Genomic DNA, 24984 nt, shown 5'->3' with positions numbered 1-24984 from the left:
GTACGAAGGAATTTAAATAAAAGTTGTGTACAATTTTCTAATGTTATGTGTCCACGAGAAAATTCCCATTCTATTGGGTTTTCCCAAAAATTTCTTTCCTTTTATAAGGAAGTGACAGATGCACATCATTTTTTGTTTTACATTATGATCCATTTTGTTCTATTAGTAGAAAACGGATCATACAAAATTCAATAAAATAATATAAAAGAAAAAATGTTGTGCATCTATTATTTTCTTATAAAACAGACAGAGACTTTTGGAACAACCTAATATGTTTCTCATTGACATCCTTGGGAATTAAGTAGAGGATAATGGGAAAATGGAAATCGATAAAAAGTATTTATTATTATATTATTTATAGAGTTTTAATGAGTTTTTTTTTTAGGAAAGTTTGTTACTTTATACAATTTATTGGTAGTGTATTGCTATAACAATTTTTCTAAAATTTACAATTTAAATTACATTGGTTCGTTGAACGATCGAGTAATAACTTAGCAGTGTTTTAAATCTCATTCTCGTAGATTTGATTGTATTCGTAATTATTATAATTATGAGCATCGTATTCTTAAGAACATCCCCTTTTTATATTATCAATTGTTCTTTGATTTATCGACATCATTAGAACGAGAACATCATTATTATTTTCTTATTTCTGAGCTTCGTATTATCGATATCGTCGTAATTTTATTGACTTATTAATCAATATTCATCGTAATATTATTATGAAACACATAAGGAATGAAACTCCATGTACACATTTATAAAATGAAAACAGCATTTTCATTGGTAATGCGACAAATCTTATGTATCGTGTTGTTGTGTAATATTACAGTGTATGTTACAATGTACGTATAAACGCGTTAATGGAACCAATTATTCTCATCGGCGACTAAAATGATTCACGATCGTGTGTTACTTCGTCTGCAATGTCAGGACGGATACATGATAATTGTTAATGTAATTTGTAATACTAAAGCTAGAAACAGATCGATCCCTCTTATCGTCAGATCGTTCGCAGCACCGGTACCGATATTGCAAAACGATTTCTCGCAGCAAGTGGTGCAAGCGGAGAGTTTTGTTCGTTCACCGACCACTATACATCCGGAGTCGCATTTGTTAGTACACTTTCTCTCCACCGACCAAGTTTGTGGACTAGACATTGAATCTCCGGTGCTGGTAGTGTAAGAAAATCGCTTTACCTGAAGGGAAAGAAGCAAACGTGAAAGGAATATTTGCAGATTTTAAACTTCGGATCGCAAGAGACACTCGTACGCTAAAATATAGTATTTCTTTTAATTTTGTCCGAGTACGAGCTCATTTTGGGCAGCATTAAACCACGAACTTGATAGTATCGAGCGAAAAGAGAAAAAAGAAGACTGAAAAGAAAAGATGAGAAAGAATTCTACATGTACGTAGAATGATTCTTGATACTAAAATTAAATTAATATTTGCAACAATTCCTTGTTTCACTCTGTATGACATTTCACATTGGAACTTGTAACGAACACGAGTGAGTGTGAACGTAACATATTTTTAGTCGAGGGAATATCAATTTTCCAGAATATCTCGCATCATTTCCAGAGAATACGGTTCGTTCATTGTTAATTCGGTCGGCTAATATCGATTACGGATTTCGTAATATTTTTGCCGTGTATGTGCAAACTGTACAATTATATCATATCCAATATCATTGTTGATTACCAATAAATAAGAAGAACAAATAAAAAATTGCATTTGCATATTCCCTCAAATGTGTACACCATGTACATATGTTCCTATAAAGCGGATTCAATTTCAATAAAGTACGTAATTATTATGAAACTGAATTGATCGACTATATTGAACATTTCCAAACACTAATCGCGTTATGAACGAAATGAAACTGTGTCTCTATCTTGAACAGCCTTCTCTCGCTCTCGTGTTGACGATAACTAATATCGCTTTTAGCTAGCTGTTTGCTATATTCTGTTTGCTTTAAAAGCACGCGATCAAAGCAAAATATCAAACATCTGCTGAAACACGTGCGTGACCTGTGTATAATCAACAAGCGTTCGAATCGCTGTTATCATTTGTCATTACCATACAGGTCCTTTTATCACCAGTGCACTTGTGCCCGAAAGTGGTGAAGTTTCCGGTCAGATTGGCGCATCTCTCTCCATCTTCCATTGTATCACACTGATGACACCATAAATCGTTTGCTCGTTCCGACGCTGCGTGAGTTCGATGTTCCGTAGTTAACAGTTGGCCTGATCATCGGACTCAATCAACCGACAAATACGTATTAATTAATAGAAATCGTGATTTATCCTAGATTTCTAAAGATTATTAAAATCGACGTAGGAATCGGACGTAAGACGTTGGGCAAATCGTTGTCTACTTTATAAGTAGCTTCGCATCTTTCTCTCTTTTATTTCTTAGAAATTACTTCCTTCTACTTCTTCCTTTCTTTCATTTTTCAAACAAATGTGTCGTGCTTTCATTAACGTCAGATTTTTGTACATTTTTGTAAAAATAAATAGATATTAGTCTTGACATTTACAGACACATCGGCGATATGCGTAAGATGAAATTTCGTCGCGTTCGTTGACAAGATTGCTAGGAAGCTTATCACGGAAGAAAAGTGAATTAAATGCACCGTGTACGATGATCGTTGTTTACACGATTCGTAACACACGTGGCTAACACCTACGAGTGATGGCTTCAACAGGTGCACTTTCCTCTATATGCAGTTTATATGTAGAGGAAGATCTTCGCTATAAATAGACGAAACATCGTTCCTTCAGACATCTAGTGAAAACTCCCTCAACGAAACACGCTCCTAAAACGCAACTTGCTCGTAAAACAAATAGGGTCATGTAACTGAAAGGAACCTCGAGAAAGAAAGAGAAAAATGGGAAGAAACAGAAACTTCCATTTTCCATTACAGAAACGCTCTTTGTTGAAAGAAAAATTCCTCAAATTAAAAATTCTCAAAGACGAAATACCGCCATTGTCTATCCTGGCAAATTATCTTCCGTCTTAACCAGTTACCTACTCTTGACGAGTATACTCGTCACGCGTAAAAAGCAGTTTTTGCTGTTTAAACTGCAATTTCAGCGAAAACTAAAATATATTCGTAAATTTGAAGACGTTTCGACCATTTGGAAGCCAGGACCAGGTAAAACGAACAAATGAAGAGATATAAATAATTATTATGAAAAAACTATAATACAGCGTGAACAAAGTAGTTGTTCTGTCCTTTCTAACGCATTTTAGTCGCATTAGTCGCAACGGCTAACTGGTCAATACATTGTCGAGTCGATCAACTTTGGTATTCCGATCGTATCGACGTGAAAATCGGCGTGACGAATAAGGCGCAAGAATCGCTTTCTTCTCTCGTAAATACCGAAGATGGACAACGCGTATCGGCGAATTTTTAATTTCAGAAAAATGTAATATGATTCGTGGCGAAACGTGCGAGAAACGCGTCGAATTAAAGAGGCGAAGATTTAAGCAGCCCGACAAAGCGAGTGAAATGCGAGGCTTACCATTGATGCTTACGACCATGGAGATAGACGCGACGATCAGGAAGTACGTGACAGGGTACATGTATCGGCCATGTTGATAACGTCTAGCGCGTCACATTCGAAAATAAATTCGGCTGTTTAAATTGCGATCGGCTGATGTCCTTGGCGCATTGATCGCATGCTGGTGTATGGCGGCGAGCGCGTTGCAACGCAAAACGAGCGGATTTGGGTACAATAGACAGCCATATTGAGAATAGCCAGAGTCTGCGCTGGATGGGTACAGCTGCTCCAGAAACCTTGAAGCCCATGGAAAATCAATATCCATGGCAGCCGGAAGGTCCTGTTCGTTCAGCGGGAACGTTTCAAAGTTTCTGCGCATTCGCATCACACCCAGAAAAAAGAAAATTCACTGTCACTGAATCAATGATTTGTCGACACCGCAACTAAAATTCAACTTACAATGCCTCGAAAGCTAAAATAGTCCGACACTCGCCGTAAAAATATCTTTCGTTTCGTACGTTCATTCGAACGAAATAACTCGTCTGCAACTCTGGACCGAACCATTTGAATTTTGCTCGACGAGTTAGAGGAAATCTTCGAAATGCGTTATTTAAATCTTCGTTACAGGTCCAGCTAGAAAAGTTGTAAAAAGCTACCTTTACTTCCTTCTTCGCTATTCCGACTAATTGTACTTCTTTCAACATTTCTTTACACGTAACCTATTGTTAATCTTTCCAATGAGTCTAACTCGTAAAAAAAAAAAAAAAGAAAAAAGGAAAGAAACAAATTGTTTGACTCAATTTTTGAAAAGTTATTCTGTTTTAAAGAACGCACCAACGCCTCCTATAGCCCGTTACACGAGACTTCGGGATTTTGTTCGTTTTGTAACGAAACACGACTATCCCGATCACATTGGTAGAATTTGAAATCATCCTGAAAGTGCAAATGTAAAAGAGAGAAAATAGTTGTGGTGAATATTTGGGGGGGGGGGGAAATAGTACATAATATAGATAGGTATTTCGAGCGTACAATAAATATCAAAAATTATTCCATTGAATATCAAGATGTATCGGTACAACAGATAATTGACTGTTTAATTAATTTCGTGAAATTAATTTCCTCCACGAGATACACCATAAAGATCTTCAACATGTTATAGACGCTAAATACCGTCCCATTGAACATTGAGATGCATCGATGTGATGGATAATTGACTGTTTAATCACGTTTGGAATTTCTGCAAAATATACACTCGCACTAAATATCTTGTTACTTAAAATGCAATATAATATGTAATATGCGATATGTAATATAATATGTAACATACACGTACACACGCGATATATTTATAAAGAAGCACGTATCAGAGTTGGAATAATTTCGTGAGCAACAGTAGACGGTAAATGTAATTTGCAAACGACCTCTTTATCAAATATCGATAAACGCGATCGATATGGAAGGGATCAGTGCTTATGCTGGCCAAATATTCCGTCATCATTCAAACATCCATCGAAACTAATCCCAGTACATACCATTCGAATAATCGAGTAACTTCGTTATCGCGTATGATACAGTGCAATTACTTGATTGCAATGATATCTCAACGATTATTAACAGATACCAAGATGTCTCGACAGTTGCAAAAATCTTTTATAAATAAATTACACGTGGCTCGCGAAGCTGTTTCAACGTTGCTGGAAACTTTTTGCGTATATGATATACGAAGCATTTCGAAATGATCATTGCAGCACTGTAGCGAGACACGCTTAACTTGATCGTATCGGTGAAATTTCAAACGGATTTGGAAGTGTGCATAGAAGTTATATTTATCAGGGACACGTACTTTCCAAAAATCATCAAACTATTCGAACAGTCAATTATTATTTAGTATGTTAATAAGCCACGATGTAATACTCTTAAAGAGTTAGAAAGAATAAATTTTCGGAAAATGGAACAATTTGACTTTCAAATGGCTTGTACGTGATGTAATCATCTGTTTGATGAACTTTTAATTGCTATCGTAGATAGGATCGTAAAATACTACGAATGTTACAGACATTGTCGTGATTTTCCTATAAAGTAACACACGACGCGTAGTCCGTTTGATGTTCGATTTGCTTGGCTCTTGTAATCCAATTTCAATAAAATTGTACAAAATGCACGTGATACGAAGGAAAATATAAAATATACAAAATACTCTTTACTTCTCTTTTTTTTTTCTTTTCAATTATATTCTCAAAAATATGAATTTGCATCAAAATCTACAGTCTAATTAGAATATTAGAAATAATATTGAGACAGACGATGTATATAAAGGAGATACAAATTACGACGATGAGAGAACTCGCAAGATATTTGTATCTGTGAAATTGCAACTGTTGCGTCGATAAATATCTACGCCGATTAAATTTTTGATACACTTCGGATTCTCATCGGAAAACCAGTAATAACATATTTCTATTTCGTAATATATTTCTGATATACAAAGGATGCTCTCAGAAAAATATACACCCACTTTAATTAAATGGTATCGTGAAATTGCTGCATCGTATTATTATAATTTTTATACAAATCTTCCTTTCCTTCAATTTTGTGTACATTTCGGATGTATTCCTTTCTTTTAATCCTATTAATGGATCGATAGATTTAATTTTATAAAATTGATTTTTTGAATATTTATACATTCCATATCTTTTTAAGCACCACGTCAAATGATTCTTTCGGTAGAAATAACTGCGTAAAATTACATTTTCTCTGTACCTGGGAGCTTTTGCGCGGTGAATTTTATACGATCGAAGCCCCTTTTTCGAGTGGCATGGGTGCTTCGGCATGGGAAAGTGCCTCTCCATTATCGTTTTAGCTGGCTGTTTCCATTTGTACAAAATCGTCGTTATTATCGTCTTTATCACAACGAAACCATCCCATTACATCAGTGTATTTAAGGTTTCCCCACAGTTACCCCATCATTCGAGCAATCCACGTGCTTTACATAATTCTCAATATCACGTTTCCATTTTCTAACATCTGTAGCTTTTCCTATAGTTTTTCCAACGTCACGTACTCTTGATGAATTCTATCGCCGATACTTACACCACCTCCCACGTTTTTAATTAAATTGTATTTTCTTTCTGTACGACTGGAACGTTGTTAGTTTCATACCAAATTCTTATTTATCGGAATTCTATTCTATCGAACAGAGAAAAGAATGTGTAGATTTTTTAAAAAGAAACTTATCCGTCACTGAGAAATGTTAGGTTCGACTGATAAAACGTACAGACACCAGAGTATTCGTGGGAGCAGTCGAACGTCAACGATTCTACGATCTCGGCATATTCCACCTCAAACGCGATTCCGTAAAATTCAAACTAATCGTCCAGCGAGCTATTCCATGTTTTCCAAACTGAACAGATCGTGAGCATCGGCCAGCGATATGGGAAATGAAGATAATTTCCAATTGTTCGTAACATCTGACGATCATTCGACTTAAAACATAGTTCTCGCGGTCGCGGCAAACAAGTTACGCAGGCAATTTGTCAGCTGTCGAACGAGAGAGCTGGCTGGTTCTACTGCGTTGAAGCAGAGCGATTCGAAGAACGGGAGAGACGCGAAAGGGAAGCATTCGCCGAGAATACGTCCGTTTCGTCTTTCTCGTTAGACGGTGGAAATGAATTGGCGATTTCACCATGAATACTACAAAGGAAGTTAACGCTGTAACTGGCGCGAGTTTCGCGCGCGATCGACCAACGTGTAATTAAAATGATAATCTTAATAGATCCTCATGGACAAAGATAGCGAGGCTGGCAGTTGGCGAAGCGAGCTAAGCAAATAGCGAATTATATCGCGTGTTATAACTGGATCGTGGAAGTTTGCGCATATTTTTACACTGATAAATTAACCCTGCTGCTGATCCTCTAATATTTCTCGTTCGATCTCATTTATTACAAATAACAGATACGTAAGACAACATAGGAAAATATATAAGTAAATAGTATCGCGAATAATTACGAATAATTGCGTTCATTTTCGTTAAAGGTAAATTATATTGTATTTACGTGCCAAGGATAGAACTGAAATTGCCGCTGATATTGATTTATTCTTGTTAAATTTCAATGTCAGAATAAAAAAGTTTAGCAGTTAGCCGTTGCGACCTCTTTGAAAAGCGTGTACCTAAAAGTGTGTCGCGAACAGTAAGCGATGGCGAGTATACTCGTCGAACACGGAGTACGGGTGGCTGTTATAATATAGAATTAAGTTGTTACGAAACGACTTTTATTTTTATTTTTCAATTTAGTACTGACGGGGCTCGTCGTAACGTAAAATACTGCCATCTCTTCGTGACGAGTATACTCGTGGAAAACAGCCAATTGGTTAAACCAGGACCAAATCACGATACCGTTTAAAGATGAAATTTGTAGAATGGTTAGAGTTAGAGAATATCGGAACTTTGTATTATTATAACGTTTACCATCGCTGCGCTCTCGATATTAACCCTTAACTGCTGCTCTGGGACTCCCAGACGGTATAAACATCCGCGTAACTTCGCTCTCGAGCAACGCGTGATGTCAAGTGTCTTGGTAATTTTCAATTAAGTCGCCCCTTATCACTATAACTTATAACTTCTGATCTTTGTTCCGTATAGGAGTAACTGAGAACGTACAACTTTCCTTTCGCTTTGTTTCGTCTTGTCCATTATGGATGAAAAGAAAAGAAAAGATTATAGTTACGAAACGAATCATTCTTCGTTGATCGCGATACAATGGAAATGTTTACAGCGAACGTTCCCGAGTGCTTCGAATAAAGAAAGAACGATGCAATACGATACTCTTTGACTTATAAATAACTTTCCTTTGAGACCAAGCCGTGGATCAATTTTCTGGCTCCGCAGACGCAATGTTACACGTAATCCTAGGAATCGTGAAGTTTTCAGTCTTTTCTAATATTATTTTTCAACTTGAAATTCAATCTATTGAACGTAGGAATATTTTTACTGTAAACTATTAGAAAAATGTCCATCGACGAGCATACAATCGACGAGAGTAATATCCAGGCTTTAAATTCTAAAGGCTCGTTACCGTACAACTGTAGTAGGCAACGTCGTTGCTCTAAACACGTACGTAATTTTGTTCACATTGTATAACCGATAACTATTTTCTTTTTATTATTTCTTTTTATTCGAATGTCCTTCAGCTTTCGCTTTACCACCGTACATCATCCCTACGTCATGCACCGATACTATTTTTCTTTTACACAGTGACACTTACTTCTCTGCTTGACCATGCGATCCTGATCATCATGCAAATGGTCTAAGACTGTTGTCGTGATACTCTACGGAATAACTAAAATTGTTGTATCGTTCTAACGCGTTATAGATTTTATTAGAGAGGAACGTTTACTCGATAGAAGACTCAGATTCATGAAATAAGACACCGGTTTTCCCTGACGCCACTTTACGATATAAATAATTAAACTTTTTCTCCCTCGTATATGGAAAACTTAAAATACTTTTCCTGTATTATCTATGCCAAATCTCCTGTCAATTTCGTTACTAAAATAAATGTTACAGTTATCAGCAATAATCGCCTGCACTCGACTATACGTTTCTTTAATTAAAAATTTATCAAAGCGAAGTCTTCGATTCTTTAAATTCTGCAAAATTTGATGAAACGCGCAATGACTCGAAACTTCTGACGAGTAATGTACGCGAAAGACTCTGTATACTCGTTAGGTCGTTCCTCAAACGAGAAACAGATCGAACTGTTCGCGTTCGAGTCAAACGTAAAGGGAAAAGATTAAATTTCCTAACTTTCCGTCGATAGGATCCTCATCGACGTTTATGACAGTTGACTTTTCTTAATTAGCGAAGCTTCAAGCTTTCGATATTTCCAAGTTTCAATAATTCTCATTCTCCGTTCGCCTTTCAATGACCGTTATTAGCGTGAGCGTGTGTCAATAATCAAAGCGAACGATGCTCTTTTGAACCTTCCTTTCCTCTTCCATTCGTCTTCCTTTTCAGAACGGAATAATGGCTAGATCTACTTTACTCGTTGCGCTGATTTAACGAGTGCGTGTTTATTCTCTCTTTATTCTTCGTCTGCTTCTGCCCTCGCATCTGTTGAACATCGATTCGATTGCTGAACTCGACTGTGTGATTCTCCTATCAGGAACGACATTTGCGTCGGAATATACATGTTACGGTCGTTCTTTAAAATTCTTCTAAATTAAAAGTTCCTTAAAACTCTCCTAGCTGCAAAGTTCTTCTCCTGAAAGAGTCGCGGTAAACGTGGATATCTGACGTTACGCGTTCGTTAACGAGCATCTCTTATGTCAAATATTACAAAGCAACGATTTACCCAAAATATAGAAATATCTTCCGAAATAGCGGACTCATCGTTAGATTATTAGATCGCGGATGTTCGTGCATTTGTGGGAATTTTAAAAATGCAAAAGTCCATGAAACGTTTAGGAAACGTAGAGGATGAAATAAATCTTATCCATATATATCTTGAATATGTTTGTGTATGAATATCTTATGATTTGTGTGTATGAATATCTATATCTTTGTGTATGAATATGAATATCTTTGTGTATTTGCTACGATATAATTATTAAAAAGAAGAAGAAACTTTCAATCATGAGAAAGATGGAATATAATGAAATATATTCAGACATTGAATAAAAATTTTTATTTTCATTTCGGAAGATGGAACGAACACGAAATATGCAGCAAATTTTGCGAATATTTCAAAATGAAGGAACTGCGCAAATATAAATATTTGCAAGTTAATTGCACTTAATATGGAACACCTGACTTTAAAAGCTTCCCAAAAACAGAAACATGCTTTTCTTTTCAATTGCTTTCGAGAAATTAATAAGTCCTTTCTGTGTCGCTTTATAAATTCTTTTAACATCGATATTACGTTTTTTCCTAATATTAAATTCTAACAATTTCTTACAATTTTTCAGCTGAAAGTTGTATTAAAATAATTTTGGCAACCGCTGAAAATTGTTGAAATTGTTGCACCAAGAGCGTAATTTCTGGGAAAAAAGGGTCGATGAGAACTCAAATCCTTCCGGGACTGTTTTACTCGCTCTATTAAACAAACATGTTTAATGATAAATCATGCAAAAAGTAATATTTTTTACGTTCATTATTTAACACGACTCTCAGAAAAATTTTATAGGCTGTCAAACGTAACAATCAACTGCATTCGAACAACATGCTTTCATTTTTAAGGAAATGTTTCATTTATTATTTGCGTTATTACTTTAATAAACGTTTGCTATACCGTTAACGTTCATATCTATAAACCAACGTTTACTTACAGCTTTACCCTTACATAACGTCAATCTTCGAAAGAATTACGGATTTTTATTATACAATATATTAATCTTAGTTATTATAACGTTAAGTTATTAGCAAAATTACAAGATTGAAGTTACCAGAAGAAAAAAAGCGAGGTGTTCGTTTCCTCTTTTACAAATATAGAAGAGGAAGGTTGCTTAAGAATGATTAAAACGTAAAATGAAATTCTAATTAAATAAACGCCGTATTACCATTTTTCTACTATAGTTTCGAGTAAATTCCGCGCACTAATCGTATTTCTCTACGGCACAATAACAACATTCTGTTAATCAGCCTTTGAAATGTCACCGCAAATGTTCCATGTGCAACGTGATTCCGTGTATTCCGTGATAATTTTCTTAAACTATATGATGTTAACGTTTATAACATTCTATAAAGTAATAAGCAAACTAAATGAATAGCCTTCATCACGCTGTATATCCTGTTTGCATATTTAATATGAATATCAAAGCTTCCATGCAAAAAGATGTTGTATTTTGCAAGCGTATTTTATTACCGAGTGCATAATAATTCATTAACAATCCCCACGATTTATCGTCACAGTACGAAAGTACGTTCAATAATTTACATTCTGTTTATAAACAGGCTGTTGTAGCTATACTTTGTTTTCACGTATTTCAAGTAAACATATCATCGATAAATACACCAGTACAAACGCTATTATATCGATGCAAACGTTAAAACATTTTCATCCTGGTGAAATGTATTTGGTACATCAATTTTAGCGAATTCAATTAATGTATGACGAATGTTAAGCATTTACTTTGATTCGTTGAGTTTTAAGAATGAAATTAATTAAAATTTCCTTCAATCAAGGTAGATGTAATTTTAACAGAAAATTCCATTAAATTTCTATAAGTATTTCTAATGGTTACTCTTATGCCTATAGATAAAAATTAAAAAGCAAACTATCCTATAAAAATTAACAGATAAGATTATTTTTTCCTGTTAATTTCTATGCCATAATTGCCTCTTCGATTCCCTATTTCTCTACGATTTATTCGTCTCGTACACAATTTTAACGTAATATTTCTAACAACAGACAGAGATACTTAGTTAGATTTAACACGATTCTTTTTTTCGCTTTTGTTAAAAAATTATTCGCAGACCGCAGCTCCTCCTTCGATAAATTTTAATTCTCATTACGTATACGTACATAAAACGTAGCGAGTACGAAACAATCACAGAATAACGTGATCTTCGATGAGATGCGATGTTTTAATAAGTTCTGATAATAGATGCATCATTAAATATGTAATTGGAAATGGTTGTTAATCGCGAGCATTAAATAATAATGTAATTTGAAAATAAATTAAATTCGATATATTTATACCGAATATATTAAAGACGTTTTAACATCGACATATTCAACATTTACTACTATTTCCCAGGCACAATATCTTCTTGTCGTTACGTATTTGAAACCTCCATAATATCTGAATTTATTTTAGCGGACACAGCAGTATGTAAAAGTTACATTAATGAATAAAAAAATAAAAAAAACAACAAATCGCGAGTATCTTCGTTAACTTACAAGATACGTATTATTAAATATCCAAAGAACAATTCTAAACAATTTTGCAGAAATAACATTCCAAACAAATATAATACTTATTAATTGATATATTAAATTCGTCGGATGCAATTTTTTAATCGCACATGAAACAAACGTATATTTCTCATTTCGTTGAATTGTTTTCTACATTTAAATTATTCCTGGATAGATGAGAATTATACGAAACTCACGAAATAAGGAAATAAGCAAAATAAAAAGAAAAAAAGAAGAAAAAAGAGAAGAAACTGGTAGATTTCACTTATCGTTAAACTTATATTCTTAAACCAAGTTAAACTTAGTTCGCCATCTTCGTGATATCACGCAATTCAACAAACTGTCAGATGCAAATACAACGTTAACATAGAATTGTAACGATAAAAGTTATATTCGAAGTTATGGTGATCTCTTCTGCTATGACTCATCATTGTGCAACTGTAACTTATACCATTAACAAATCTGTATTTTCAGCCACGTTTCTAACTATAATCGTACATTCCATGTACATAAGTAATGTCCACATTGAGGAACGTATAACGCTTAGTTAATAAATTCGAAACCACATCGTTCGCGTGTAGTCTACGTGAACTATATTTGAATTGTGTTAAAATGGCAATTTGTAAATTTTATACGTCATATCGAAGGGATTAAGGATATTGAAGGAGAATACATAAATATTCGAGTCGCGTACATAAGTCTTAATATTATAATAATAAATAATAAGTCATAAATAAGTCATAAATAAATCATAAATTTTCATAATCTTAGTACGCTATTGATCTACGATATAGTAAAAGTTCTATACAATAAGTAATAAGCTTTATACAATAGCTCGTGGTTGATAACTCCGCGTTAAATACAATTTATGGCAACAAAATTTTATCCTATTCTAACAGTTCGTGGAAATAAACATCGACGGACTTATGCAACTTCCAGTTGGCGAACAAATTAACGCAAGTTTCCAACGAATGAAACGCGAATAATGAAATTACACGAATACCGAGGAACGAACTTTAAAATTCCTCGTATCGATCGAATCGACTGTTATTCATTGAATTTTCCAGGATCGCTAAAATAGGCTAAATCTCACGGACCAAGGAATTTCCGACGATATGAAGGAATTAGGTAACGTTGTCGGAGAAGAGTGCGCGAATGTAATACAATACCTTGGAAAAGTAAAACGTTACTTTTAATAATGTAAATGGGCTGAAAAATATTGCGGCAGAAGCGAGCAATTACTGATTCTACGTGAAAAACCGAGTGGAAAATGTGGAATAAAATTTGTAAAAATTTCAGTACACCGGTCAAATCCTCAATTTCGATCCTCGGATGAAAAAAAATTAATTGTGATAAATCATACCAGGTGTTTTTCCTATCTTTCTTATTTTTCACGTAGAATCACAGTCTGTGTTTCTATTCGATCTATTGGCCAAAATCTATAAAATTCACGTGGCGATCAACGTATCGATGCATTCTGTCAATTAAAAAAAGAAGATATAGCATAACGTAGAATAATCTTTTTTATTGCGATAGTGATGGAAATTTCATTATCGAGATTAATCGTGACCTTGTTGAAAGTGTGATCGGCGCTATAACGAAAGAGTAGTTAGGCGAGCGGAATCACGGCGTGGAATGGAAAAGCGTGAGAAAGTAGTCTCATAATGTAATTAATGATCGAGGAATCGAAATTCTGTCGTATTTTACAGCGAGGATAAGAACTACTCAAGCGACAATCGAATGTCACTTAAGCGCTCTGGAGATGGAATCAATTAGTACTTGAGTGGCGTTAATTCTTGCGCAAAGATCAATTCTCGCAAATTATTCGAAAAATAAGGATTAAAAGGTTTTTACATAGGGAAGCGTAGGATTGAAGCTTAGGATTTAATTTTGACGCGAATAAATGAAAGTTTAAGAATCGAGATTTAATTGAAATAAAAGTAGGATCGTTAAATTAAAAAACGTGAATAATTCTCAATTTTTGTCGCATATGAAGTATAGACACAAGTCTTTCAAATAATAAAATATTTAACCAACGTTGAATATTTAACTATAACGTGAAAGTAATATAAATGTAAATGAATATCGAACATTCTGAATTATAACACCAATTAATCGCATGCTAATTAATATTTATGAATCATAAGCGAAACACGATGGAAAATCGAAATTCGATATATATATATTTCGAACCGTAAAAATAAGATCAGTAGAATGAACATGAGTTGGTGTACACTAGTTTTTTATTAAATGAAAAATAATAGATACGAACAGTAATAATAATGGAATATTTCTTAATTAACTTTTTCATTAATAGATATTATGTTTACATATATACAAATAAATATATAATATAACAAATAATATATATGTTATCAATTTAGGATATGAGTATAAAATTTCTCACCATGTCACAAATGTTCCCGAACGTTATTTTTCGCATTTGAACTTGCAGTTGGATACTACGACTATATTTCTTATATCTATTTACAAGTTTAATAAAACTATTTTACGCTATGGCTTCGCTTGTTACTTACGGCTTCTTCAAACCAAGCGATTAAGAGATGGAATAAAGCTGAAATTACGTGATATAATATGCGCGTATACTTTGTGTGCCTGACATTGCGAGCATCACACTACTTACAAAGGAGATTTTACCTTGTATAAATCATACTTTTATTTTGGCAGCATAATAAATTTTATCCGATTACTTGAAAGCTGTTTGTATTCCGAGTTATTAAGCATCGTTATAACAACGAATGGTGTTGATAATTCTCTAATTTATTTAAATTTCCAAATTAACATAAAGTGTTACGTAATCATTTTATAAATGTCTTAAAACGTTATGAATATTAGTTTATATGAAATCTTCCATTAGAGAACGTGGGCAGATGAGTATTAAACTTTGATGGAACGCATCTAACGATGAAATATTACATATCTATGAAATTCATCTAAATGATTAAATATCAGATATCTATGGTATTCATCAAACGATTGAATATCAAATAATATAAAGTAAATATAAAATAACAGTTAGCAACATTTCGATATTATGGATTAATTGAATTAACTTTTAAATCGAAACACAAACGTGTTAACTACAACCTGCGGATTAAAGCGATTATAACTTACAAATTAACATAAAGTGTTACGTAATTATTTTATAAATGTCTTAAAACGTTATGAATATTAGTTTATATATAATCTTCCATTAGAGAACGTGGGCAGATGAATATTAAACTTTGATGGAACGCATCTAACGATGAAATATTACATATCTATGAAATTCATCTAAATGATTAAATATCAGATATCTATGGTATTCATCAAACGATTGAATATCAAATAATATAAAATAAATATAAAATAACAGTTAGCAACATTTCTATATTATGGATTAATTGAATTAACTTTTAAATCGAAACACAAACGTGTTAACTACAACCTGCGGATTAAAGCGATTAAAACTTTTTCCTTTTTTTTTACTTTTTTTTTTGATAGGAAAACTTCAACCAATACTCTTGTGTAAGCCTGCGAGGTAAGCCTCGACTTCTAAACTAACTTCGTAAGCTATAGAACTAAAAGAGCATAATCGTAATGTGATACGAATAGTCGTAAGAAATTTAACATTTATTTAAAAACTATATATATGTATTTAAAAACCGCTATATTACAAAGTCTTTAACTATATTTTTATGAATCTGTATAATTTTTTAGAATTTTAAAAGGATACATATATATATGCAAGCTCCCTAGATTTCATGTAGGATAGGGATTCTTTTTGTTTCGCGGGTAGCACGACAGGCTGTGTTTCACGGACAGACCGATCTTCCCTTGTTTTACGGACGACCATTTTAAGAAGCACGTTTTTCCCGAACGGACGGACAGAGAGTTACATTAGAGACAAACAAGGTTACGGAATAGTTATTTAAGATTTTAAAGACTGAAGAAGAAAGATCGGTAGCTCAGGACGTTGAAAATCGATTCTCAATTTTCAGGTAAACATTGTACTAAAGACTTGTTATTTCCCGTTTATATAATTATTGTTATTTATTGTTATAAACGCATATTAATTGTCGTTTATTTTTGTATTTTATTATTTACTTCATAATAAAAACTCGATTTTCAGACTACAGAATCGATCCCTGAATTATCACCAAATTACGATCTTACAAATCGATTTTCACTACGCCATGCCGTTAGAAGTGAAACTACGTATCGCCCTGAACGAGAACGCAAGGGGGGGGGGGAAATAGAATGCATAAGAATCCATAAGAAAACCAAAAGATGAAGTATGTGATGTCCTTCCTCCAGAATATCAAGCAAGAGATCATCATCCGCGGTTATTCAGTTTATCGATAGTGAAGAAAGCCGCAAACAACTTAACCAAGGTAAGCCATTACAGAAACATTGCACTCACGATGGATGACGCAACGGCAGCGTCATACATCGGTACAAGTTTAAACTTCGTGTTTCGAGATATTTACTTAAAAGAATCGGAGATCATCCCCCCACAAGGAAAATAAAGACCGAAATCGAAAAGCCCAATCTTCAAATAGAAACATTATTAGAGATCTTCCAGAAACAAAACATGCATGTGTAACGTAAATCACGTCAGAGACCAGGACACTGTAACCCCAAACTCTTTTGCCCTGATGTCACCTTAGGCGACCACTTCTAAACATTCTCCAGACAGCCGATACTTGAACATTACACATGGCGACCTTGGCGACAATGTATATTGCCGGAGTGCCTGAGGGTTCATCTGTGTCCTAACGGTCCTTCCACCGAATGTTCTGGAAGCGTGGCAGTGGTCGCGTGCGCCTGCAGGGTGGTGGGGATGATGAAGGATGAAAAACAAAAGAAGAAACAGATGTCACCGAAAGTAAAAAATATTGTAAGAGCCTCAGTCTCGAACGGTCACGCCTAGAGCTCAGAAGTATCTTATAAGTGTATAAACGAAGTAAAAATAAAGTTTCTTTTTTTTTTTTTTAATTTCTTTTTTTATTTTACGTGACACATGAGAGAGAAGGCACAGACTTTGTCATAAAACAATTTGATGGAACGCAAAAAGCCACAGATTGGAGTATGAAATATTCATATTTCACATAAGCATCCCTTCCATACTCTAATATGAGTATGAAACCGAATACGAAAAATACAAAATCCAAACTGATGAAAAAAGGATCAAGAATTTGAAGAAATATTTGGGAAAAATAGCATCAGAATGGTACCAAGCAAATCTGCTGAAGGATGAAGAATACAACTGGGAAAATTGGAAGGTGGCAGTTCAAAAAGCTTGTGGCAATAAAGGTTGGTCTGCAGTACGATACACTTATAACTTTAAATACATTTCAGGTTCATTCACTGAATATGCCATAAAAAAGGAATGATTAATATTGGAAGTAAGGAGGAAGACTTCTGAAGAGACAGGGATAAATCTAATTGTTATTGGATTACCCCTACACATTCAAGATAAAATCGATAAAGAAACAGTACAATCAACAAATGGCTTAATCAGATTCTTGGAGCAATATCAGACAAAGGGAAGAAAAACACAAGGGAGTAACACAAGATTGGACAGAAAGCCAGAGCCACTGCCCAAGAAACAACCTTGTGTGATTTATGAAGCACTGAATTTCCCAGGTCGATTTCACCCAATAACAACTCACCAAAGAAATATATGCACATACTCATCGATCATTTTTCAAGGGCTGTTTTTATGTCCACATTGAAAACACAACACACAGAAGATATCATAAAACTTATAGACTCAACAGGAGAAACTGTTTCCATAAAAATTATCCTTGCAGACCGATACCCAGTAATGACATCCAAAGAAATTCAAGAGTATACGAGGAAAAGGAACATTAAATTAATTTTCACCTCGACAGACTGCCCATCCTCCAATGGACTGAACAAAAGGGTAAATCAAACATTAGTAAACAGGATCAGATGTAATTCAGACAAAAATAAGAGAAACTGGACAAAAATCACAGAAGAAAGCATAGAAGAAAACAATAACACCAGACACAGTGTAACGGGGTTTGCCCCAAATCATTTACTGAATGGAAAAATGATTGAAATCGTCCCTAAGGAAATAATGGAGAATAAGATAAACCTAAAAAGAGACAGAGAAGAAGCATTCAAAAACTCAACAAGAAATTTCGAAATGAACAAACAAAAATACGATAAAAAAAGAAGAGAACATGAATTTAAAATCGGTGATATGGTCTTCACCCATAACGGAAAAAAAATGAATAGAAATAAGTTGGAAGAAATTAGGAAAGGACCTTTCATAATTCTAAGAAGGATTTCAAACTCCATATATGAAGTGGATAACGGTAATCGGGGATCTGAAGGGAATCTGTTCCACTCCCCATTCGAGGGGCGGTGTAAACTCCCTAGAGTTCATGTAGGATAGGGATTCTTTTTGTTTTACGGGTAGCACGACAGGCTGTGTTTCACGGACAGACCTTCTTTTGTTTTATGGACGATCATTTTAAGAAGCAAATTTTTCGCGAACGGACGGACAGAGAGTTACATTAGAGACAGACAAGGTTACAGAATAGTTATTTAAAACTTTAAAGACTGAAGAAGAAAGATCGCTAGCTCAGGACGTTGAAAAGCGATTCTCGATTTTCAGGTAAACATTGTACTAAAGACTTGTTATTTCCCGTTTATATAATTATTGTTATTTATTGTAATAGACGCATATTAATTGTTTATTTTTGTATTTTATTATTTACTCCATAATGAAAACTCGATTTTCAGACTACAGAATAGATCCCTGAATTATCCCCGGATTACTATCTTACATATATGTACATATTTGTATATTTATATATATATATAGAGAGAGAGAGAGAGAATGTTACAAGGAAGTAATCTAAAACTTTGTAAATTTGTAGTACATGTTTAATGAGAGAAGTATAAAATATCTGATAAGCGTAGATCCAAAAATTAATCCTATTTATTTGATATACCGTACTTTTTATTTAACATTTAAATCGAACGTTTAAATCGAACCCTCGATAGAATAGATAGAATAAACGTGTCCAATAAAATAATCTCCTCCATTATCTGATTTGAATTCAACGAATTTTTTTTTATGAATACACATAGAGAGAAATCTACCTATTGTGGACACACGTACAAATCAATAAATAATGCATGTCGTGGAATATCGGCTACAGAAGGAATAAATAGAGAATTATGTATTATCCACAGATGGCAGTTATACAGTGACTACGAAAGGTATTTAAGTAATATGAATATAAATACATGATACATGTATTAAACTTGGTATTATTTAATGGTACTTTCATACGATTATAAGGATTTGATTTGAAATATAAAAGCTGATAGGAAAACGGTTCATTGGAAAATATGGACACGCGCAAATATTTTCTCGTGCCCGCAGTATATTAAAACAGAAAGTCAAATGAAATATTTCTTATCAATGGCGAAGGATATTTTTCTCTTCTTCTTGACCCAGCAATTGGATTTCATCAATATTATATAACGTTGATTAAAATTTCCATTTCTCTCGAGTGAGTACTATACGATCACAAAATGACATAGATCTTTTCTTTGCAACTTGCTGAATATAAAACTGCGTCCTTTTACAGGCAACCATGTATATTCCAAGCGTGGTGAAGGGATTAGATCATCGTATCGTAAATTATGCTTACTTCCAACCCCAAAGGCAGACTTTCTATGTGCTTATCTCTTTGCTTCGAGGGCCAGCGAACTCTTCACTCTATATGACAGAAACAGCCTAGAATCCAGGGGGAAATTTGAAAGTCAATCAAGGAAGGAACTGCAAGATGGACAGAGCAAGGTCTCGTAGAAATGTATGAGATTCGTTTCTCGCAAATTACGAGATACGGAAACGTTTAAAGTCATCTACAGGCGGAAATCTGTTCAAGACAGTCGCGGTAATGTTTCGACGTTATATGTCATTCGTTAAGCCAGCTATTATTTAAATATGTTCTTTGAAATTAAGTAAAATCAAAGTAGCTGAAAAAGTACAGCTGATAAAATTACGTTCAAAACGTGAATGAACAATAATTTTTACTTTCGTTACGCTGTTGTTATCGATTATCCATTATTTCTTATGGCAAGAAATGGGAACGTGCTTAATTTACGATAAAAACGAGAAACAATACGTAAAATATTTTTCACGATAAATTACTTTCATATTGTTTGAAATAATTTTACGCTTCCGCGATATAAGTGGCGAATGTAATTGAACAAGAATCATTTTTGATAAATGTAACAGATATATACCGTATATATATGCAAAATATATTGTAACGTGTTAATTCATAAAGTTACGTAAAATTATTGGAAATCTATGTACGTAGGTATGTTTAAATATTTCATTCATGTTTTTATTCCATTGAATTGCAAGTTATATAAAATCATTTCATTAATAGTATAGTTCAATGATATAAGAATTGCGAATTAAGAATATTGTTTATTAGTGATATAAATAATTAAATTAGTAATAATGTATACTTAACACGTTCTTGTATTTTGTTATTAAGGTAGAGTTAAATGGTTAAAGAATTAAAATTATTTCAATCTCAATCTCATGTTTTAGAAGGGAAAACTATAATTTTTGTTCTTAAAACATATCATCCCCTAATAGTCTGCGTTCGAATCATGATTATTCTAAAAACCACTATGATTGTGTTATTGAAACAACGTCATCAACTAGTTTCTTAAAGTACGTAGATGCTATTGAAATAAACTACGTACATGCATAGTAAGTTTATATGTATATTAAACATAAGAAACTTCGTTTGACTTGATTTGGCTGAAATCAGCTTGTCGAAGTGCATCATAGAAATAAGTCGCGTTGATCAAAGTTGTAGCGCAATATCTATTAGACTGTCATTAAAGTCATCGTTGGTACATTAATAGATGGTATCATACAGTTAAACGACATGTCAAAATATTCTCTCATCTAAACCATAGTAGCAACAGACTGTTTCCTACAGACTAGAGGTATTTCATGGGACGATCATATAAATTCTTAAATACAATAATGTATAATACACATACGTACATACATGAACCAAGTCTGTAAGCGTAATCTATAGACTATAATAAATACGTGAAACATTTTGAATTCTGTATTAGATTTGAAGAAATCTCGAATAAATCAAAAGATATTAAATACTACAAAACTGTGAGCATTATTAAGGATTAGGATGTGATTTTTTGAAAGATATAAATATAATTTATGAATAGTTTCAAAGATGAAGGTGAAAGAAATCTGTAACAAGAATTAGTCCCTTAAGGAAACGTTAATTACTTTGTTACTGTGGAAACACTTGTGGATTCTTCGTTATAAAACTAACAATTATCTTTTATCTAAAGGATATGTTATAATACAAAGATTCTTAAAATTATTCGATGGAATATCCTATTGATATTAATGCTGATTACCTACTTTTTAACCTATCATTTACAAAGAACAGTTTATTTATCGAAGCTATAAACTTTTTTGTCCACTTCAGAGCTTTCATCGACGATTTATGACGTACATGGTGTAATAATGCCTAATGCGATTCTCTTTAATATCCCATATTGCATACATTCTCGTACCGATTACACAAATTGTTTGAATTCAAGAAATATGAGATCACTATACCGGTATAAATTTGTTATTTACTTGATCTGAAATATCCTTTCAAGTTTGAAGTGAAATTGAAATTCTTTCAAATAATCTTTGACTTAAAGATGTTATTTATAGTTTCGCGTTTATCGATATTGATTCCCTAAATTTAACTGATTTTATATGTATATTTATTTTACGATTTAAGCATTACATGTTAGTTTAAGTATCCTTTACATACCAGCTACTTGAAATCCATTTAATTTCATGTAACTTAACTAATTACAGAACAAGGTTTAACTTTTACGCTAACTAAGCTCAAAATGTCCATGAAGCATGACTTGTTTCTGGAAAGTCATTTAACTATTTTAACTAACGAAATGTATAACGAAACCTATCGATTTTCAGAACTTTATAATATAATGGAATCGTTTTACATATTTGCGGACAAACAACACAACACAGTTTTCGTCTATGAATATGAAATAAAAAATTTAAATAAAAATTATATTAATCCTTTCGGTACGAGTTGTTTTTTAACATCGATGGTACGAATAAAGCAGTAAAGCATGTGCGTGACCTGAAAACATTTCCGGTCTTTTTATAACGATTGTGAACAAATAATGTACAAATAACCTTCAAAACTATAACGTATGTTTCCAGATAAAGAAAATAATCACAGACTTCGCTGGATGCATAAGCATTCATAGACAACATCAATGGAACTTTTTCTGATGAATATGTACTTCTCCTGTAGGAAAGTATGAGATGACTCGTTTGTTTGTAAGAAATGTTCAAGAGCAGTTATGAAATCATTTACGGATTTCACTACGTTTTACATATTCGAAACTTTCCATCTTTGCATTTCTTTTCTGTCTCCCCTTTCTCATGAATACTTGAATACATGATTTTTTCAAATGTAATAAAAAAAAAAAAAAGAAAAAAAAATGCTAATTCGTATATTACAAAACTTCACAAAAATAATCGTAAGAATCTGTTCTATTTTTTCTCGTATATTTCCTTGTTTGGAAAAAGGAATAATTCATGACTTGTAATTTGTAAAACTACGCTAATAATATCAGTTTACTTGTACAAGATGGCCACCATACACATATTTGTCACATTAAAAAATATAGACCTAACCAAACAGGAATATTACACATTACAAGTTAACGTACATATATATGTAGTATCTATTTACAAGTATCGCAGATTACCTCTTGAAAAGTAAGAAAACATAAAGACTAAAGTAAAGTTGTAAATCTAAACTACAGTTCAAGTTATACAAGGCATGTAAAGCTTCTCTTGAAACGTTAGGTGCGTATTTCGATATACAATATAAAGAAACATAGCCCGCGAGAAAAGCTATATAGTACATACCATACAGATCCCTCGCCATAACTTTGTCAATATGCGCAACGAATCAAATCCAGATCGTCCATGTTTACAGCGAAGCAACATGTGATACCGCCAAAAGTGCTTTCCACCCCCTCGCATAACTGACATCGGCCGTCCGTGGATCCAACGGAAAGATTTTGAACGTTGGAGAATGCGTAACGCTGATTGGCTATTGAGCTCGGGGGTCGATCGTAGAAGGGGACGCCGGGTCGCAACGAGCCTCACAGTACCACTTCGACTGTGAACGCGATAGGAATTGGATCGTCTATTTTACAAAGCTCCTTTATCTTTTGCAACAATTACATTCGAATGTCTTTTCAAGCGCTAACGACATAATCGACGTTTGGTAAGCGATTAGTAACTGCGAATTCGTAGAATTCGTGGATAATTCTCGAGCTGTTTCGTGCGTACGCGATTTTAAGTGGCACGCAAACAGGTGCACCTATTCGCGTAGCGCAAGAAATGTATCACGGAGGTCGTTGCAGGTAATATCCATCGACAGACGGGACAATTCGGGTGCACAATCTATGCCTATGACTGTGCAGTAGGGCATACTCTTCTCGACCACTTGTCTGGCGCCAACCACCACTATTGTCTCGCGAAGGCCAAGCTGTAAATCTTCGTTGCTTATACCGTTTTCTTGGTGAGTGTTAATTTTTTTCTTATTCGATGGTATAATAATACCGTTATTACGAGGTAAAAGTTTTTGGATGTGTGATTTCTTGATTGAAGAGACGCTATCATTATTAAAAGTTTGAATATCACGCCATTAGCGAGGGAAACATAATACAGAATGATTCTTTCATTTGCTTACATTCGATTTGTTAATTTTACTCCTATTCTCCTTTTTAATTCGTAATTTAATTGTGAGGACATATGCTATGGAGCAATTTTTGTTACTTTTAGCATCGTTGCTTTATTTGTTAAGACTGTTGAGCAATACGATCGTTTACTTTATTTACTGCCTTGTTTGCTATTATTTTACTTTTAAAGACAGGTATTTTGGAAATATAAACTTCTACATATTGGTATAATATTGATATACTTAAAAATGTCGTTTAGTGAATAGGAAAATAGGACACTGAAGGTTTAACTAATTTAAAACGATTTAGTTATTGAAGATAGTACTTGCTGAGCAAATGGATCGCGAAGTTGTCATAATGCTACAAATGATACACGCTTGTTAAATGAAAATCCATCGACTTTTCATTTTTCCATTTGTTTAAGAAATATGTTGTCCCATTAGTTTATTCCATTAATTTTTATAACGATATATGCAAACAAAAGTGTATAAATAATAATATGCAAATAATTTTTTAACTTAAATGTCACTTATTTAATGTTTTATAGAATGCTATAAGTATACTACTGATAAGATTAATTAATCGAGAACGGAATTAATGCTGTTTACTGTAATCAGAAAGAAAATGGATTAAGGAGCGAGAAGATTTCGAACGTAGCGAAATTATTTGTTGATTGAATATCTCCTCCAACCCGACAAGCAATGCGGGTTATTACAAGTAGTTTTTACTTAATT

General features: G+C 33.6%; 2 protein-coding genes and 3 long non-coding RNA genes across 9 annotated transcripts in view; 4 read left to right on the top strand and 1 right to left on the bottom strand.

The window, feature by feature from the left end:
* LOC125384914 overlaps nucleotides 1-24984 on the top strand; it is a 208049-nt gene that overhangs the window by 128632 nt on the left and 54433 nt on the right. The gene's annotated exons all lie outside the window — the stretch shown is intronic.
* LOC125384915 lies at nucleotides 391-23518 on the bottom strand. Of its 5 annotated transcripts, none has more exons than XM_048405081.1 (3): nucleotides 23430-23518; nucleotides 2080-2246; nucleotides 391-1199 (listed from the first exon to the last, which is right to left on the bottom strand). In XM_048405081.1, the coding sequence occupies exons 1-3, from the start codon at nucleotides 23446-23448 to the stop codon at nucleotides 930-932; spliced, it is 456 nt and encodes a 151-aa protein (XP_048261038.1). In that variant the 5' UTR covers nucleotides 23449-23518; the 3' UTR covers nucleotides 391-929. The 5 variants fall into 5 exon arrangements, 3 of the variants coding, with proteins under 3 accessions (XP_048261038.1, XP_048261039.1, XP_048261036.1); XM_048405082.1 differs by lacking the exon at nucleotides 23430-23518 and adding an exon at nucleotides 8768-8798; XM_048405079.1 differs by lacking the exon at nucleotides 23430-23518 and adding an exon at nucleotides 3528-4064.
* On the top strand, nucleotides 16350-16674 carry LOC125384935. Its single transcript, XR_007223788.1, has 2 exons — nucleotides 16350-16419; nucleotides 16551-16674. It is a non-coding gene; the product is annotated as an uncharacterized LOC125384935 (long non-coding RNA).
* Nucleotides 17447-18296, top strand: LOC125384928. The gene is made up of 3 exons (XR_007223779.1): nucleotides 17447-17703; nucleotides 17780-18067; nucleotides 18235-18296. It is a non-coding gene; the product is annotated as an uncharacterized LOC125384928 (long non-coding RNA).
* LOC125384926 lies at nucleotides 19917-20566 on the top strand. Its single transcript, XR_007223776.1, has 2 exons — nucleotides 19917-19974; nucleotides 20053-20566. It is a non-coding gene; the product is annotated as an uncharacterized LOC125384926 (long non-coding RNA).

This window comes from Bombus terrestris, chromosome 4, assembly GCF_910591885.1.
Source record: "Bombus terrestris chromosome 4, iyBomTerr1.2, whole genome shotgun sequence".
NCBI classification, from domain to species: Eukaryota; Metazoa; Arthropoda; class Insecta; order Hymenoptera; family Apidae; genus Bombus; species Bombus terrestris.
The sequence above is the reverse complement of the archived record's forward strand: the minus strand, read 5'-3'. Positions and strand labels throughout refer to the sequence as shown.

What these genes read in the sequence shown, in the direction of transcription:
- LOC125384915 (XM_048405079.1), bottom strand. Translation starts at nt 3,588, where the DNA reads ATGTACCCTGTCACGTACTTCCTGATCGTCGCGTCTATCTCCATGGTC. An exon ending in CATGGTCGTAAGCATCAATG is followed by an intron (nt 2,247 to 3,527) that starts GTAAGCCTCGCA and finishes TCCGATGATCAG; the next exon opens with GCCAACTGTTAACTACGGAA. An exon ending in GTGATAAAAGGACCTGTATG is followed by an intron (nt 1,200 to 2,079) that starts GTAATGACAAAT and finishes CTTTCCCTTCAG; the next exon opens with GTAAAGCGATTTTCTTACAC.